The sequence below is a fragment of the Microtus pennsylvanicus genome, chromosome 4, assembly GCF_037038515.1.
Source record: "Microtus pennsylvanicus isolate mMicPen1 chromosome 4, mMicPen1.hap1, whole genome shotgun sequence".
Classification (NCBI taxonomy): Eukaryota; Metazoa; Chordata; class Mammalia; order Rodentia; family Cricetidae; genus Microtus; species Microtus pennsylvanicus.
In genome coordinates, this window is record NC_134582.1 from 134,290,489 (window position 1) to 134,309,173 (window position 18,685).

The 18,685-nt window shown below is 37.3% G+C and overlaps 1 protein-coding gene across 2 annotated transcripts in view; it reads left to right on the top strand.

The window, feature by feature from the left end:
- Positions 1-18,685, top strand: part of Plxdc2 (plexin domain containing 2) — a 404,732-nt gene that overhangs the window by 335,752 nt on the left and 50,295 nt on the right. For both annotated transcript variants that reach the window (XM_075970560.1, XM_075970558.1), the window contains one exon: positions 16,719-16,785. In XM_075970560.1, coding sequence (XP_075826675.1) covers positions 16,719-16,785 — 67 coding nt within the window. The remainder of the gene's footprint in view (positions 1-16,718; positions 16,786-18,685) is intronic.

The following is an 18,685-nucleotide window of genomic DNA, read 5'->3' on the forward strand; positions in this document are numbered from 1 at the left end:
CAAAACCTTGTGTATGCTGAGCAAGCATTCTCCCACTGAGGGGCACCCTCAGTCCCCACCTTCTCACATTCTAAGTGTTGAAACTACAACTTAACCCTCAAGAGATGAATTGAATTTTACACTCACACACAGGGACACAAAAACATATGCAATTGTAATATCTGATATTCAAATGTACCTAGATATGTAATTCAAATTTCTCTGGTACTTCTTTTTTTTATTGAGAAAAAAAAATTCCGCCTCCTCCCAGCCTCCCACTCCTCCCCCCCCACTCCTCTCCCCGTCCCCCCACTCCTCTCCCTCTCCCCCCACTCCTCTCCCCCTCCCTCTCAAGTCTGAAGAGCAGTCAGGGTTCCCTGCCCTGTGGAAAGTCCAAAGTCCTCCCCCCTCCATCCTGGTCTAGGAGGGTGAACATCCAAACTGGCTAGGCTCCCACAAAGCCAGAAAATGAAGTAGGATCAAAACCCAGTGCCATTGTTTTTGGCTTCTCAGCAGCCCTCATTGTCCGCCATATTCAGGTACTTCTTAATAAGAAAATAAATTGGTAACATTGCATCAGTTTCTAATACGTATTAGAAAAATGTTTCCATAAAATTTAGTTTATTTATGCTTATATTAATATCTCTTTAAAACTTAAATTGGCCATTTTATTGTAAATGTGAGTGGGGTAACAAAGTCTTTTGATCTAAATTAGTTAGTAATATTGAAAAATGATTATTTTCATAATGAAAGGTTAGTGTAACCGTATATTGACTATGATATAAACTTATAAAAGAACTTTAACTCAACAGAAATATTAAAACACTTATCTCAGATATATACAATCTTAATATTGAAATTCTAAAATAGTGTCCTTTCAGAAATATTTAAAATATTAATATTAACATTATTGTGTGTGTATGTGTGAGAGAGATACGAGTAAACATCACAGGACAACGTTTGGTTGTCTAGTCTCTCCTTACACCCTAGGTTTCAGAGATTGAACAAGTGCATTTGGCTATTGAGGCACCTCACCACACAAGAGTTTGTATTTTCTAATAATTGTGATTTACATAGCTATGATTATCTAGCATTACATACAGCAGCAGTAAAAACCCACTGCTTTTTCTTATTCCCTCACTGTTACCATGTATCAAATGAGCTCATATTGCTTGTCTGAAAGATTTAATGACACTATAAAATATAATGATAAGAAGCCTGTATTAATGAGTGATGTGTGCAAGAGAATCCCTAACATGGTTTTCAAACTTGCTCTTCTTAAGTAGGAGAAACACTTTGAAAGTAGAGTTCCAGACACATAGCAGACAAAACTCCACTATCTTGAGTACAGCTTAATGGAGGCTCATAGCCAAGCAGTTTTGCTTTAGCTTCCAACTACTGAAGTCCTTGAGAAAATATATCCTGAACTCTGGCAGTGGTAGAAAGTTGGTGATAAATTCATGCTTTCCTGGTAAAAACGCATCCAAGGCTACACAGTCCTTTCTGATCTCTCAGAATCTGAGACACTCAGGATTCCCAGTGCTTTGTCTCAGCTAGTAATGGGAGAGTCGGGAGAGCGCAATGACATTTGGAACTTTCTATTATCCCCAAATAGATCTTTCCCCCGTTGGCTAAAAATGGGACTCAAATTCAGGCTAGAGTTCCGAGAAACTGGACGTGCAGCCTGTCCCAATTTTCTGCCAATTCAAGGGAAATTCTGAGACTTTGCTTATAGTAAAATAATAAATTAGGATGAGCTATTTTTTCTTTGAGGAGGGATCTTACAGACATTGCTTGCGTCCAGTTTTTTCTTGACAGGCTGATGGTGAGTTGACTCACACACTGTTGCTGCTTCTTAGGAATGCAGATTGCCCAAGAGAAGCTAAGCATTGCTGAATCAAATTTTATAAACGGGGTGAGTGTTTTATTAGGCACATCAAACTTAAACTTCCAATATTTTACATTCCCTTTTCAGAACCATTGACAAGGCAAATGCCATGCGAGTTCTTTTCTGTCATTTTCATGCAACGAGATGCAAAACTTACTGTGGGACATTTGGATTAAAGTCAGGAATTTTTAAGAAGGAATGTCAGAAATAGAATCCTGAAACATCCAGAAGTAGACTGTTCTTCAGTGTCTGGCTCCGTGGCCCTCAGCCAAGGGGTTCAGAACTATTTCCTTTCTTAAAATTCAGTTTTTCTTTGTGTAACACCAAAATACTAGAGTTAAATTCTAGCAAAGAAATTCTTGATTCCAGAACAAACACTTGGTCACCCAAAAGCGAGGATTTCTTCTCTCGCTTCTGTCACTCTGGCTTTTACTGAAGAAAGAAGCTGGAGTCTTAGTCAGGTCTTGTGTAACACTGGGTGGATTTTTCTTTATGGATTGTGTTTCAACATTTAACAGGCACTTTTGAGGGAAGGTAGAGATATTAAATAGCATATTTATTGTAGACCTACTATACAATGCGCTAAGCCAGTTCTTCACCTACATTATCTCATTTATTCCTCATAAGAGCCCACCCAAGATAGATTTTAGAGTCTCCATTTTCACAAAACTATATCTCTGTGTTAACTATGTTAATGTTTAGAGATCACCATAGCTAGCAGAGCCAAAAACTGATCCCAAACTTGTGAGGGCAATTTTAAAATTTATTACTTTATGTGTATGAGTGCCTTGCATGTATGACTGTATACCATGAGCATGCAAAAGCTGTGTTTGCCAGAGAAGGGGATTTGATCCCTCAGAACTGGAGTAACAGATGGTTATTAGCTACCACAAGGGTTCTAGGAACCAAACCCAGGGCATCTCTCAAGAGTAGTAAGTGCTTTTAACCATTTAATCCCTCATGTATGCAATTTTAAAACTCCAAGTCTTTCCATTAAGTGGTGTAGTCTTGAGTTTTTGCAATAATCAAATAAGACTAACTTATTTACTAACATATAACTGTGAAAAGTATTGATGGGGAGAATTCTACAATGGACAATCATTGATTGGAGTTTAAGCCAGGATTCTAACACATGTTCAAACAGGTATCAGAGACCTCCACTCTTCCCTTCCTTCTCCCTATGAAAGTCACAGAGAATAAGGCACTATTTTCCCCCTGAAGTCATGTTAAAACTGTTAATCAAATTGCTAATTATTAACTCATGGCTCATTGACTCAAGAGACTTTGGCTGCTTAATCTTGGAAGAAGAATAAACTATGCAATATAGAATATTTTTCTGTATTGATACTCTATGTTAATCAAAGATTTTTATTTTGATATTCTATATTGGTGCTCTTTCAAATGAATTTATTTATTATTTATTTATTTTGCATCTTGGCCAGCAGTTTGCCCTCCCTCCTCTTCTCCCATTCTCTCCCCCACTCCCCTCTATTCCCACACCCCAATCCACTTCTCCATTTCTGTTTAGAAAAGGGCAGGTTTCCCATGAGCATCAACAGAACATGGCATATAAAGCTGCAGTAAGACGAAGCACCTCCCATGTGTTAAGACTGAGCAAGGTGATCCAGTATGAGGAGAAGGTTCCCAATAGCCAGTAAAGAGTCAGAGACAGACCTTTTCCCCCACTGCTAGAAGTCCCACGGGAGGACCAAACTACACAACTGCAACACTCATGTAGTGCTTAGATCAGTGCCATGCAGGCTCTCTGGTTGTCGACTCAGTCTCTGTGAGCCCCTATGAGCCCAGGTTAGTTGGTAGAATACTTTTTTTGATAGAATGCTTTCCACTGTACTTCATTTCTTCAGGTTATCCTAGCATGCCACTATTAGGCAGAATTTGATAAATTGTCTATTTAGTTAAGTAGAAAAATAGAAGTATTCTCTAAATAAATATTATATATATATATTACATTTTGTATTCATAATTTGTGTAATCATTTGTCCTCAAAGCTTCAAATGTGATAGCTTTACTTTTAAGTATGATTCTTTCTAAAGTAAAAATATGTATTATTTATGATAAGGAAATAATTTAGTCAATAGGGTGCTCTTTGGCAAGCATAAGGACCTGAGATTTTCCAAACCACATAAAAGTCCACGCATGGTAGTGTACACTTCTAATTCCAGCACTTGGATGGAAGAGACAGCTAGATCTCTGAGACTTGCTGAACTAGCCAGCCCAGCCTACCTGACAAGCTCCAGGCTAGTAAGAGTCTTTTTCTCAAAAAACAAAGTAGACAGCTCCAGAGGAACAATATCTAAGGTTGTCCTCTGCCCTCCACTGTCCTAAGTACACATGTGTGCACATCTGGATTCACATACACTTGCAAATATTAGGTAACAATTTATTTATGTATATATAACTGAAGAAAAGAAATAAAGCTTTTAAGTAACATAAAATATTTCTCAATAAACGTATTTCAGCTTCTGATTATCATTTACCCATGAAAAGCTAAAGTAGTTCCCCTAAATTAAAATAACTCACAAATAACGACTCAAATTGTTAAAACACATTTCCAGCCTGACTCTGGTACTTGAAAAGCCAAATTTTAGATCAATTGTCAAAGAAATCTTTTCTTTATAATACTGGTATAAACAATTGATTCTAAATGGTGATCAATCCTAGTCAACTCAAACTTTATGTTATTATTTCTAAATGGATGGAAATAGAAAACACTATCCTGAGTGAGGTAAGCCAGACCCAAAAAGAGGAACATGGGATGTACTCACTCATATTTGGTTTCTAGCCATAAATAAAGGACATTGAGCTTATAATGCATGTTCCTAGAGAAGCTAAATAAGAAGGTGAACCCAAAGACAAACACATAGGCATCCTCATGAATATTAACCTTCATCAGGCGATGAAAGGAGACAGAGACAGAGGAGCACCGGACAGAAATCTCAAGGTCCAAATCAGGAGCAGAAGGAGACGGAGCACGAGCAAGGAACTCAGGACCGCGAGGGGTGTACACACACACTGAGACAATGGGGATGTTCTATCAGGAACTCACCAAGGCCACCTGGCCTGGGTCTGAAAAAGCATGGGATAAATCCGGACTAGCTGAACATAGAGGACAATGAGGAATACTGAGAACTCAAGAACAATCGCAGTGGGATTTTGATCCTACTGCACGTACTGGCTTTGGGGGAGCCTAGGCAGTTTGGATGCTCACCTTAGGAGACCTGGATAGAGGTGGGCGGTCCTTGGGCTTCCCACAGGTCAGGGAACCCTGATTGCTCTTTGAGCAGATGAGGGAGGGGGACTTGTTCGGGGAAGGGGGAGGGAAATGGGAGGCGGTTGCGGGGAGGAGGCAGAAATCCTTAATAAATAAATAAATTTAATAAAAAAAATTCTCATTAGGTAATCAATTTCATATCCTCCAGCTGTGTGCTGTGACCGTGAATAGAGTAGAGTGAAGGATGCTCTGTGATCCAGGAGCTTTTTTTCGGGAGAGCAACTTGTAAGCTCTCATAGAAGGTGAAAGTAGTATGTGGTAGTACCTCAGAGCAGAAGGTGAGCAACCAAAGTGGTCTAGGTCCTACAGGAAACTGGAAGGAAGTTTACAAGAGACAATGGAAGAGGTCAATGAAAATGCCATTTATTGTAGTGAAGGGTATTTTAAAGTTTCAAGTCTCATCTAATTCCAACAAATACTTTCCTAGAAACCCTGAACCTGGTTACTTTTGGAGATAACTACATTGACAAATGTGTTATCCTTTAAATGTTTGCTCTCATTTAGTGATAGATACTAGTTCTTGAGTTTTAAAACTATGAATACATGCAACTTTTATTTCATCAGCATAATAACTTATACTCATATCCTACTCTAAAGTACACTACCTACTTCTGCACATTTAACCTTCATGGCTGCTTAAGTTTGTTCCTGACTTTGGGCTTTGTGTCTGTGTGGACAGGAACGTACATGCCTGCGGGTGGGTGCTGCTACATGCGTGTGCATATCCAAATGGAAGGTAGAGAGCAATTTCAATGTGCATTGTGTTTGCTTGTTTTTAACCAGCCGGCTGAGAGTTGATGTATTTTACTTTGTACTCTTATAAAAGAAGACCACAGGGCATGAAGCAATCAATGACTTGAGTGTTCCACAATATTGACTTTCTCGAGTTCTGTTTTCTCCTTACCTTTCCAAATCAGCACCATTCTACACAGGTGGACAGCAGCGAGCTGCTGTTTGGTCTTGGTGTTGACCATCAAATTCAATTTTCCTCCTAATGCATGACATTAGCCATTAGTTGCACATAGATCACTAATTTTTCTATTAGTATTGAATTTTCATACCTCAATGGTTAAAACTCAAATCCAGCTAAAATTAAAACATAGTAAAACAATATATTTACCACATGACTACATTACTATAACAAATCAATAAATATGATAGGCATGGTGGCTCATGCCTGCAATCGCAGCACTTAGGAAGGCTAAGGTGGATGGTTACAAGTTGAAGGTCAGCTTGGGATACAGAAGCAAAATGCTGTCTCTAAAGAGGAAAAGAGAGGAAATATTTAATTAAATGAGTAGTGCTGGTAATGAAGATAATTTGATGTCTTGAAATCTGGGGGAAATTTTTGGGGAAAAATTAGCTTGTTTCATGATAAATTAAAAAATAATACCCAACTGAAGTAGAATACCAATTAAATGTGCCAACAAATACTATTGCTCATTATAAAATACACTGTTGGAGTCCCAGTGGCATTGCCATTAAAACAGGGAATGAACGAAGACTGTGAGCCCCAATATTATATGACATTTGTAGGTAATGTATGGCAAAAAAGCACATAAACAAGAGAAACGGTTATTAGAAAGAGAACAAACTGTAATTTGTAAATAAAGGACCCGTTTACAAAGCAATTACACAAATCAATAGCTCCCTGTATTAGAAATAACCATTGAGACAATGCAACACTTAAACCTGAATAACAGCAAAAATAGATAAAATAGAATCTACATAAGGGAAACTCTGAAACTTTGATGAGGTGCTTAGGCCAGACCTTGAAAACACTCTAATGTCTGAAAAGCTGGAATGTATTAAGACTTCAATTATTTCCACATCAATCCTGTCAAATGCTCAAAGAGTCTATTATTTGGAACACCAAAGGGTGATTATAAAAATCACAGAGAAGAAGAAATGAGACTATTCAAGAACGTAAGATCAGTATTCGAAAATGTAAGCACTAAGCATGCTCTGTGTGTAGCCCTAGGCATCTGTGTTATCTGCTTTAAAGGAATATATGCTTTTAAAATGCAGGTCTTACTTCCTGTTACATACAAAAGTAAACTCAAAAGGGATGGATAGAGACATAAACTATGCCAAAGAATTAAAAAGTTGAGATAGTTAGTATAGAAAATTATATATTGCTCTCTGAATTCGTATTTTGTATTAAATAGCAAATTATAGACAGGTGAAATACATAACAATTTGAAAGTCATGGTTTATACTGAAACAAAAATGATTAACAAAATGGGGAATATAGTAGATGAGTATGCAATCACATGACATATAGCATATAATCTAAATGAAAAAGAATATAGTATGTATTTATAATGTCAAAATTCCATAGAGATTGGAATATTACTCAGTTAAGTACTAAGTTAAGCTTGCATGTAGCTAGGTCAGTTTGTAAAATTGTTAAAACAAACAAACAGGAAACAAATCAAAAATAAAAACTATGACATAGATATTTTCATATATACTTGGAATAATTTTATGAAGTCATAGAATGATGTTTACCTGTTATTAACTATTATTTCTTAAGGGATCATTATAGACATGAAAACAATGCCTAAATTGTTACATGTAGAAAAGAGATAACACTTTGATTACTTCATAGATATACTAAATATGCTTTAAAGACTGAGTTCAACACAGAAAATGTCACTGAATAGGGTCTATCAACCACACTCCAGAGCAGGACTCATGCCCACATGAAACAAACTCAATGGTATTTTTGTGGACTTTTAAATTTCATTTTACTTAATTTTGGCATTTTTTTGTCTTATTGGTCTCTCGCTTGATTGTTTTGATTTACATTTTTGTGTTTCTTGGTTGTTTTTTTTTTGAAAGAAAGAGAGAGAAAGAATATAAAGTTGGGTGGGTAGGGAGGTGGGAGGGATCTGGGAAGAGTTTGGGGAAGGGAAAAATTATCAAAATATACTGTATGAACTTTTTTTTCCAATAAAAAAAAAGTTCAAAAAAAAAAGACTGAGTTCAAAATTAGCTACATTAGCACTGAGACATGCTCAGTGTTATCTGTTTGTAAATTTATGTTGCTTATTTTGTTTTTGTTTTTTTGTTTGTTTGTTGAGAGAGTCTCAATTTGTATACCTCTGGCTGTCCTGCATCTTTCTATATAAACAAGGTTAGCATAGAATTCAGAAGGACCCTTCTGCCTCTGCTTCCACAGTGCTGGGATTAAAGGCATGCGTAGTCACACAAACCCCCCATTTTCTGTAAATTTCTAATAAAATGGCTAATCAAAAAGAATTCATGGAATGATTATGAAGGAATAAATTCATTTATATTTTAACGCATTTATTGAACAGTGTTTTAAAGCTGAGGGTCTTAATCGGGGGGTAGAGAACATGATGTCAACTATGCAGTAGATTGCAACGAGAATGTTAAAAAGAAAAAAAATGGAACAGAAAGCGTGTTTATATATCATGTGGATCTTTGGAAATAAAATAAAACAGAAAAATCACAAAAAGCTTAGTTACAGAATATACACAGAAAATTATTTTAAGCATATTTCTCAAATAATATTTTAAAAAGCATTTGAGCCTTTTGTGTTGGGCATTCTATGTGTACATACCACAGGTTAATACCAGACATTTTCCTCAATGGTTTTCCACCTTGTGTTTAGAAACAGGAATATAATCTGAACCTAGAGTTCACTGCTTAGCTAGACTAGATTGGAGTTCACTTCTCAGCTAGACTGGCCTGGAGTTCGCTGCTCAGCTAGATTGGCTAAGCAGTGAGCTCAGGAGCTCTGCCTGTCTCTGTCCCCAACCTCCTTGGAGTAATCCATTTTGACAGGAATGAAAATTTCTCGAAGTCCTTGCTTTACATTTGTAACACATTCTTATGCAATTGACTACCTGCCTTAAATCCACTGAGACATTCTTCACTATTTCTCTCTCTACTGGTTTAAAAAGAAAGGAAAAACAAACAGTAAAGTCAATATTTATGCAAGGGGCTTGGACTTATAAAATTATGGAAGACAGGATGCTTTGTAATGAAGGATCCTTGCATTCATTACACAGTCAACCTTGCATCATTTACCCACTAAGCAGCTGTTTCACCGGGAGAAACAGCGCTTTTCAGTTCAGTGGAGAACAGAGGTGCATATTAAAATTATCAACAAAATAATATTGCAGTCTTTTTCTCAGATTATTTTCTTCAAGTCGATTTTTACTATTTCCTAATGAAGAAATATTTTATTCTTGTATATTTCCTGAGCAGTACTTAGCATTTTTAATGATGAGATATATCAAATAATTTAATTTAATAAATATCCTAAATCAAATACTCCCAACTACTTTGATGTAAACATACCAGAAGTTAACATCTGTGTGTCTTTCCTGAGTCCTTTTCCCTCATCTGGGCTTAGTGAACTGCTGCGTGTAAAACTTACATTGTTTCCCTGCATCGCGATTTGAAGCACATGTCAATCAGCTCTCACGTGGTCATCATTCTTTCAAGACTCTGAAAACTCGAAATTGAGATCATTTTGCCAACATGCCAGTGGCCTTTAACCAGAAGGGTTTTTGAAAGGGTTAAGCTAATACCAATAAGCCTGAGTGTTGGTCACTCCTGGTGTTGCTTCTTGCCTGCTGTGAAGCTCAGAGCAATCTAGGCCTTAGCGGGGGACATGGCAAGGAGAATTCCAACATGAAAAGTCGATTGTGAAAATATTTTTTTCTTTCCTTGTGGAAAAAACATATCAGTGAATGGTAAATTAACAAGAGGCAGGTTTCTTTAACCATTCTTTGGAGGACATGAATAGTGGAGATTTCTGACATAGCAGAATAGGAAGGGTGAATACCTCATGTTGTTATGTTTGACAAATATATGTTAGAGTTACTGTATATTCAAGACATGGAAAAAGATTGAGCCTTTACTACTGTATGATCAGTTTCTCTCTCTCTCTCTCTCTCTCTCTCTCTCTCTCTCTCTCTCTCTCTCTCTCTGTGTGTGTGTGTATGTGTGTGTGAGTGTGTGTGTATGCTCCATTCCATATATGAATGGCACCTGCTATCCAATATCAGGTGATTTCATCCCTATTTTCCATTAAAATTCTCACTCAGAGAAACTTTGCTGACTTCTGCAGGGAACTATGCTTATTTACATTGAACTATGACTGTAAGCTATAGTTAATATCAAGAAATTAATTCAAAGAAAATATATAAGGCTTTAGAGTGGGAAGAGGAGGAGAGAAGAGAGGAAAAGGATAAGAAAGAGCAATAGGGAAGCTGAATATGGTCAGAATACCTTAAACACAGGTATGAGAATGTAACAAACCTGGTGCTATACAGTTAACAATGCATTTAAAGAATAAGTCACATTCTTATGTATCAACGTAAAATTCCACAATTTGTCTTGCAATATTGTCTGCCCACTAACTTCCTGATAGATTCCTCTGTAATCCTGTCTCTCCCAGAGATGTGTGCCGTGAGAACTTTAAACATCACGTTTGTTGAATTAAGATATTTTGGGGATAAAATTTTAATACTACACTTAAGCCAACTAAGAAAACAGAAATACCCCATAGTAAAAATGGCATATCATTCAGTTTTTCTAAATTAAAATTATTAATGATAAAGATTGACATTTTAAACTTTATGATCTATTTTCTAAGCTTAAACCCTCTAAGATTTAAAAAAATAATATTTCCCACTAGTTTTGAACCAAATCATTCTATTTATCGTGTGTCTGTGAGAGCTTTTAGAAACAAAATTGCTGTGATTTTAATTATCTAAACTCCTTTAGCTTCCCTAATGTATGCGTTAATAGTTGATCTCCACCAACAATATAGACTCTCCTTGCAAAAGTAATCCTGTTTCTGAAACTATTTCTTAGTGAAATAAGCAGAAGTATGATGAGGTTTATACCTGATCTCTTGATTTGATAGATGCTGTAGGTAAGAGGAACATTGTTTTCTGGGTCACCTTGCTAGTGGAGTTCCTTTATCATGTCTTGGAAGAACCACTTAAATCAACACATCATTGATACTGAATGAAAGGGGGAGGGCTTTGAAATGTAGCTCTCTAGGAGCTCAGAACTAGGTGGGGCTAAGAAGAGAGTAACTTGGAAATACTAAAACTGGGAACAGTTGTTCAAGGTTCCTAAAAATGAATATTTGAGGAATATTTTCCAAACTGTGTAGTCTCTATTTCATTGGGTCTAGGTGGAAAAGCTTTGATCTCTCTCATAAGAGTGTGTGGTGCCAATTCTCCCATGTGATAAGGATTTTATACTATTAACTATATACTACATGAGATGTGCATTCCACAGTAATGTGATACATAGGACAAATTCTTAAATATTTTATCAATTTTGCCTGTAAGAGGAAATTCTCTTCACAGGTGTCTGATTTCCTGCATGCCTACTACATTGCTATCTTCAAGTATTAAAAACAGCGTTTTCTAAATCATTACCATAAAATCAAGTCCTTTGCTTTTGCTTCTCATGATTATGTTATGTCTCCTGCTTCTTTTATAGATGGGGAAATAAACTTAGAAAAGAAAAATAGCAAAATTCCAATCAGATGAGAAGACAATACTGGGGTGTTTGTTGTATAAGCTACTACTAAAGTTAATAGGCTATTGCATAGTTTTTAAATCATTAGAAAAGATAAAATTTCAAATTTTTCAGTCTAAAATTAAACTATTTGAGGTGATAGATAAATGTTAATGAATTTAACCGAATTAACCCATATTGTGATATCACTTTATTTCAAATAAATATATAAGTGTAAGTGTGTGTGTGTGTGTGTGTGTGTGTGTGTGTGTGTGAATGCCTGCTTTACCATAGCAATGTGGAATATCTTACTTGTCTTTGCTACCTATGTAATATCTTGGTAGTAGAAATGCAGCAGACAAAGCTGACAATTGAAAGAAAAAAAAAAAACAAATTCCAGTTGTCACAATACAATAGAATCTTTGTGTTGTTGTTGTTAAGTAAGGGAAGTTGTGGGGTGGTTAAATGGCTCAGTGGTTAAGAGTGCTTGCTGCTCTAGGGAGGATCCAAGTTCTGTTCCCAGCATCTCAGCCAGGAAGCTCAGGATCGTTTGCAATTCCAGCTTCAGCTCCAGGGGATTTGATAACTCTGACCTCCACAGGCACATACATTCGCCAAATGTGCATGCACAGTCATGCCTGCCTACACACACACACAGACAAATCTGAAAAGAATAGAGAGGAAAACATACCTTAGAAAAAGTTCTAATTCAAACACCTTACTTTGAATCATGCTTTCTTGAAAGCCTGGCATGATCAACTTGAGCACAGCCAATTGTAACATTGATACTTGTACTAGGTATTGAGGCCCTCGGAGCAGGATGTGCTGACAATATGGATGGGAGAAGGATATCTCTCTGAGTGGAGAGAAGGCTTGCATTTTGGATTGACTAATTGGGTATTCCAGACTTCTGCAGTGTGAAAGAACATAGAACCGTTTGCTTTTGTTGGCTGTGATGAGCACAAACAAGGGTGGGTTGCAATAGGTGGACTGGAGAAGTGATCATTGGTCCTGGTCACAGCCTACAGGAAAACAGTAATTTCTGAATGTCTGTATGAAAAGAGTAACGAAGGGAAATGCTTGCTTACAGTGGAAACGACTGAGTTCCAGTTGCCAGAGAATCTTGCTCAGTTCACTCAGTTAGCAGGCATTGCAGATTAACACTGTTAAAATGTTGGAAAATCTACATACTAAGAAGACACGCCATGGCCAGGGTCACTCTTTGTAGAGCTGTGTTGAGGAGACAGAGAAGGCTAAAAAGTATCTCAATGGAGATGGGAAAGTCTTCCCCGGAGAGCTTTCCTTTTATTTTCATACAGTTTAGAAATCATTTAAATTTACATAGCATACATGTACCGATTGCTGTTGGATACTATTTAGATCAGTAAATATAAAATAAAATCAGAAAAGAAGACCTCAGTCTTACCAGTTTCCATGTAGGTATGTCTGTAGGTACATATGTATCATGTACATGCAGGCACATGTGCACCTGATTGCACACATGAATGTAGATACCAGAGGTCAGTGTTGAATGTCTTCCTTAATCACTCTTTTCCTGTCTGAATCATAGCCTAACAGATTCAGCTAGACAAGGCAGCCATCAAGCCTCAGGGAAATGTTTTTAGTACTGAAGTAATAGCTTTTGAGTGGACACACAGCAATACCGAAAACTGAAGGAAATTGAATTCCAATTTGTCACAATATAATCGAGCATTTAAAAGCAACAAAAATGTTGCTAAGTTGAAGTCTAGCTCATATCCTTCATTTTCAACATGTTTTCTCCAGCTGTCCATGGACCAATCTAACCCAATATGTGGTTTCCTGGCACTGTGACTGGGGACCCAGCCTACATCACCCACTGTTTCCTAAGTGCTGGGTACCTTAACTCAGATCTTCATACTTGATTGGAAAGCCCTTACCTCATTGAGCAACCTACCTGGTCCTAGTTTTGGCCATTTCCAAAGCAATCCTCAGTCCTTCCCAATTTTCATAAACTACAGAAAAATTATTAGGAAATGAACTGCGAATAAATAAACAAAAGTGAGTTACTTAATTGACTTCACACAGAACTTAATTTCACACACTATAACTTGAGGATTGTTTAATAAATCAAGGAAACTGTGTGTTCTGATTTTTTCCCTGGTAAATTTAGCAAATTAAATGACTAATTTTTCTAAGTTAAGAAATTAGCCTGTGTCACAATTGTTAAGATTTGGTACAAGTTTATTATAAGTTAAATTAGTATATCCAAGTGAAACTTTTAAGTAAGAGTATATTAAAACAAACTACATTTTAAAATTATCTGTAATTACTAGTGATCAAACAACTCTTAAGGACTTTTTCTTTTTTCAAAACAATTGCTATATTCACAGCTTCCAAAAGTAAGTATCAACACATTCTTTAATATTTAAACAGGTGACAGATAAGAAGAAGGTACAGCAGCCATCTCACTAGCCCAGAAATAAATAAACACCACATCCCACAGTGTCACTGAGCAACAGCAACATAAAGCAAAGGAAAGCAGCCCATGAATCACAATCCCAGAGAACCTAGACAACAGCGAGGACCCTAAGAGAGACATACATAGATTTAATCTACATGGGAAGTAGAAAAAGACAAGATCTCCTGATTAAACTGGGAGCATGGGGACCTTAGGAGAGTGTTGAAGGGAAGGGGAGAGGTAGGGAGGTGAGCAGAGGAAAAGGTAGAGCTCAAAACAAAAAAGGAAAAAAAACAGCCACATAAAGATCCGCAGCATCAGGATGCCAACACTCACATGGACCTTTATGCCACCCTTGAGCTTGTTCGATGCAGGTGTTTGGTATAACACAGAATCCAATGGGTTGATCTTTCAATGGGTCAGTCTGGAGAGAATGATAAATATGGTCTGTCTTGCTGACAGGAAGGTTGTTTTCACATTCCATTGAAATGAATTATGCTCTCTCGGGCAGAACTTTGTCTCTGGTGAGGATTCTTAGAAAAAGCCGTGATGTGAACTCACTTCAAAACAAAGACCAAAAGAACAGTTGCAAATTAAAACCATAATAAATATTAAGTAAGAATTGGATGACATTTATTTTGCTAAGTAAATAAATTCCGTTTAGATTAAAATACAGCACCACATTCTTAACTATAAATATATATTCAATTATTAAAATTAAGGGAAGTATAAATATCCTTAATACCAATAGATTGACAAAACTAATTTAAATTTCTATGCAAAAAGATTTTAAGAGTCAGCTATATTAGATATAATCAGTATGATAGTCTGACTTCAATTTAAAATGATCTCAATCAAATTTAGCCATTAAGTCACGAGTAACTGGGAACTGGGTTGATAAATCAGTGGTAAGAACGCTGTTATACAGTTTTACAGCTCTGAGTTCAAATCCCCCAAATTATTGACAAAAACTGAGTGGAGTCACTTATGCACCTGTAACCTTAGTGCTTTGGGAGGTGGGAGCTACCTCTACAGATTTCTGGGGGCTGATGGCCACCAGCCTCATTACAGGTTCAGTGAGAAAGTTTGTTTGAATGACAGAACAGGACACCTGTCATCCTCCTCTAGCCCCTGTGTGTCCCAGGCCTGCACACCCACAAGCACGCATAGACACATACTACACATATATACCACACAGACACACACACACACAACACAGACACACCAAAATTATTATTTAAAAAGGTAAAGGTAAATGAACTGTTTTATGAAGGAAGGAAGAAAGAAGAAGAGTAAAACAGTTGGTCACAGCACTTTACGAAGCTTCTTTGGGTCCTGCTCTAGGTTGAAACTGCTGGGTCTTGACAACAAATGTGCTGTAATGGCCAGATAAAACAGACAGAAGAGTATTCCCATTGAGGGAAAGACTCTGAACACGATTTTATTGACGTGATACTTGCCAAATCAGACATCTTTGGAATGACCTAATAATGCATAGCTGAACAATTTCCCCAAACACACTCAAGATCACTGGAGAGACTTACATGGCACAGAAAAGTTGTTATGCTCAAGGTTGCTACTTATTACAGGGAAAGAAAATGAATTAAAAGTAGGATTGGGAAAAGATTCATAAGACATAGCCCAGCAGACCTTGTAAGACTAGAGTAGCTTCCAACTGTTCTTTTGGCAGCAATGTGTGACAACACAAGAAGCTCGCCCTGCTTTGATGTCTAGGATTTGCCTTGAGGATCAGTCCGGCAGGGACAAATATGGCTGTATCTCAGGCTCAATCAAGGTCTCCAGAACGCAACCTATTCAGAACAGACCAGGAATCTATCCTGGAACAAACTCTGACATTCCCAAAATGTCGCATTATCAGCATAGTCTCTCTTTTACAGGTTAAGATCACCTTTTAATCGAGCAGGTTATACCAGGGATTAATGTGTTGGTTCTCAAACTGTGACTTACAACCCCTTTGTGGCCAAATGGCCCTTTACAAAAGTAGCATATCAGATATCCTGCATACCAGATATTTACATTAAGACTCATAACCATAGCTAAATTACAGTTATGAAGTAGCCATGGAAATCATTTTATGATTGGGGTCACCATGACATGAGGAACTTTATTAAAGGGTTGCAACATTAGGATGGTTGAGAACCATTAGTTTAAAGGTTATCCCATGGAAGCTGTTTGAAGACTTCAAACCTTTGAGTTTACTACACAATCGAGCGTTTATGAGACGGGTATACATAAATAAATGAATAAGAAATATTTTTAAAATGATGACTACAAATGATTTCTATGCATTTATTTTAGGGAATAACTAGAAAAATGAGGGAAAGAAATCCAACATTATGTAATAGCAATTTGTTTATTTTGCTTAGGGTTACATCAGCATTGTGTAGTGTGGGAGGAGTTGAGAGTGATGGCTTACTCTGTGAGATGCTGACACTGGAGCAGGGATTGAGTGAGTGAAGTCACTCGGTGAATGGTATACTTATCTGGAAATCTGAGACCTTTCTATTTACCAGTCTTTTATCTTTCTGTTCCCCTCCCTACATGGTATGCTTCCTCTCTCCAACTACAATGGAACTTTGAAGATGCTCCAGTGGATTCGACCGCCACCGGCAGGACTGGGTGGACAGTGGATGTCCGGAAGAAGTACAGGTGTGCTCTGCCCTAAATCACTGGCATCAGTTTTACCGAGCACGTGACACTGCCACTTATTAGAGTGGTGTCTAATGGGGTTCTTTAATAAACTCAAAACATTGAAAGTGAATCCTTAATGTATGCCATTCACCACACTTTATTCTTACCCTCCCTCAAGAGCTAATTTTATTGTCATGAAGAAGGATGAAGGAATACAGGATTGCAGCATACATGAGAGCTTCCAGCACCAGGGACCTATATAGGGATCCGGAGATCCAGAATTGAACATATGCACAAAAAGCAGATTTCCTAAATATTTCCTCTTTTTTATCTTTTAAGTAGTCACTGTTCCTCTTTTAATATGATAGCAAAGTAATGGTTTGAGGGAAAGACTGATTGTAGTGAACTTGCTAGGCTATAAGACGCGAGACATGGGTAATGTGATTATTAGTTTTTCACATGAAAAAGCAATTTTAACTTGACTAAAGTTTTCCTGAATCTTACTGTCAGTCATTTCAAAGTTCCATAAGTTTTATATGTGCATTAAGTATTTCTTGTCCCTTATTAAATTTGAGTATCTGTATGAATATATGTGCACTATATGCATGATATGCTCACAGTGGCCAGAAGAGGGCAGCAGGTCCCTCCATCAGGAGAGAGAGAGAGAGTTGCAGGTAGTAGTGAACCTTCTGCTGTGAGTGATGGGATTGAAACTTCAGTTTTATTTAAGAACAGTGTGCTTTCTTCACCACTGAGCCATCTCTCCAGATCCCTCCTTCATTGAATTATAGAATATGAATTTTAATGGCAATTAATAATAACACACAAATTTTCCCATCTAGTGACTCTAGTCAAGCCCCAGTGATAAAACAGGAACCACTAGGAATATTGTGGGTTACTAGAAGCTTTGTGAAAATACACTTGAGTTTGGATAGCTCATAGAGGTCTTAAGAAATGCTCCTTTGAGAACATTCTGGGGCCCAAAATGCACCTCAGTGTGAGGCCCTCAGTCAGATCCCAATATTATAAAATAAAATTTAAGATAAATAAACAAAAGTAACACTCTTGAAAGTCAAGATGGGATATACATGTAATCTAGCAAGCAGGAGGATATGAATTTGAGGCTAACCTAAGAAACATGGTGAAACCCCGTGTAAAATCTCAACCAACAAACTGGCCAACATTGCTGAGCTTTTAAAAGCACTATTACTGTGGATGCTTTAATCTGGTTTTTGTTATTCACCTGGGGAATTAGAGCACTTTACATGAACCATCATCTATCTCCATTATCTCAGTTCTATGACACATTTCCATAGAACACATTGACAAATCCAGTTGTGTTTTCAGATCCTTGTTTTGCTCATTGTCTTTGTTAGAGTTTCTGGTGCTGTAGTGATACACAATGACCAAAAAGCAAGCTGAGGAGGGAGGAAAGCTTTATTTGACTTACATTTCCATAGCAGAAACAGGGCAGGAACCTGAAGGCAGGAGCTGATACACAGGCTGTGGAAGGGTGCTGCTTACTGGCCTTTACCCTATGGCATGCTCAACCTAATTTCTTATAGAACCCAAGATTACCAGTCCAGGAATGGCATCACCTGCAACGATCTAGGCCCTCTCCCACCTATCACCACTCATAAATAAGAAAATGCCCTACAGCAGATCTTATAAAGGCATTTCCTCAACTGAGGTTCCCTCCTTTCAGATAACTCTAGCTTGTGTGCCAAGCTCATATGAGACACATTCATGTAACCACAGTTTTCTCAAAAAGATACTTGAAATGAATGTTCAAAATTGTGTAAAAGTTCAGAATATGATCCAGATATTTTAGCTTTCTTGCTCCAAAGTATTCTCCCTATAAGCCTTACAAGGCAGAGAAAAGTGTCCTGGGTACAGTGGTGGATAATTTACCATGCTC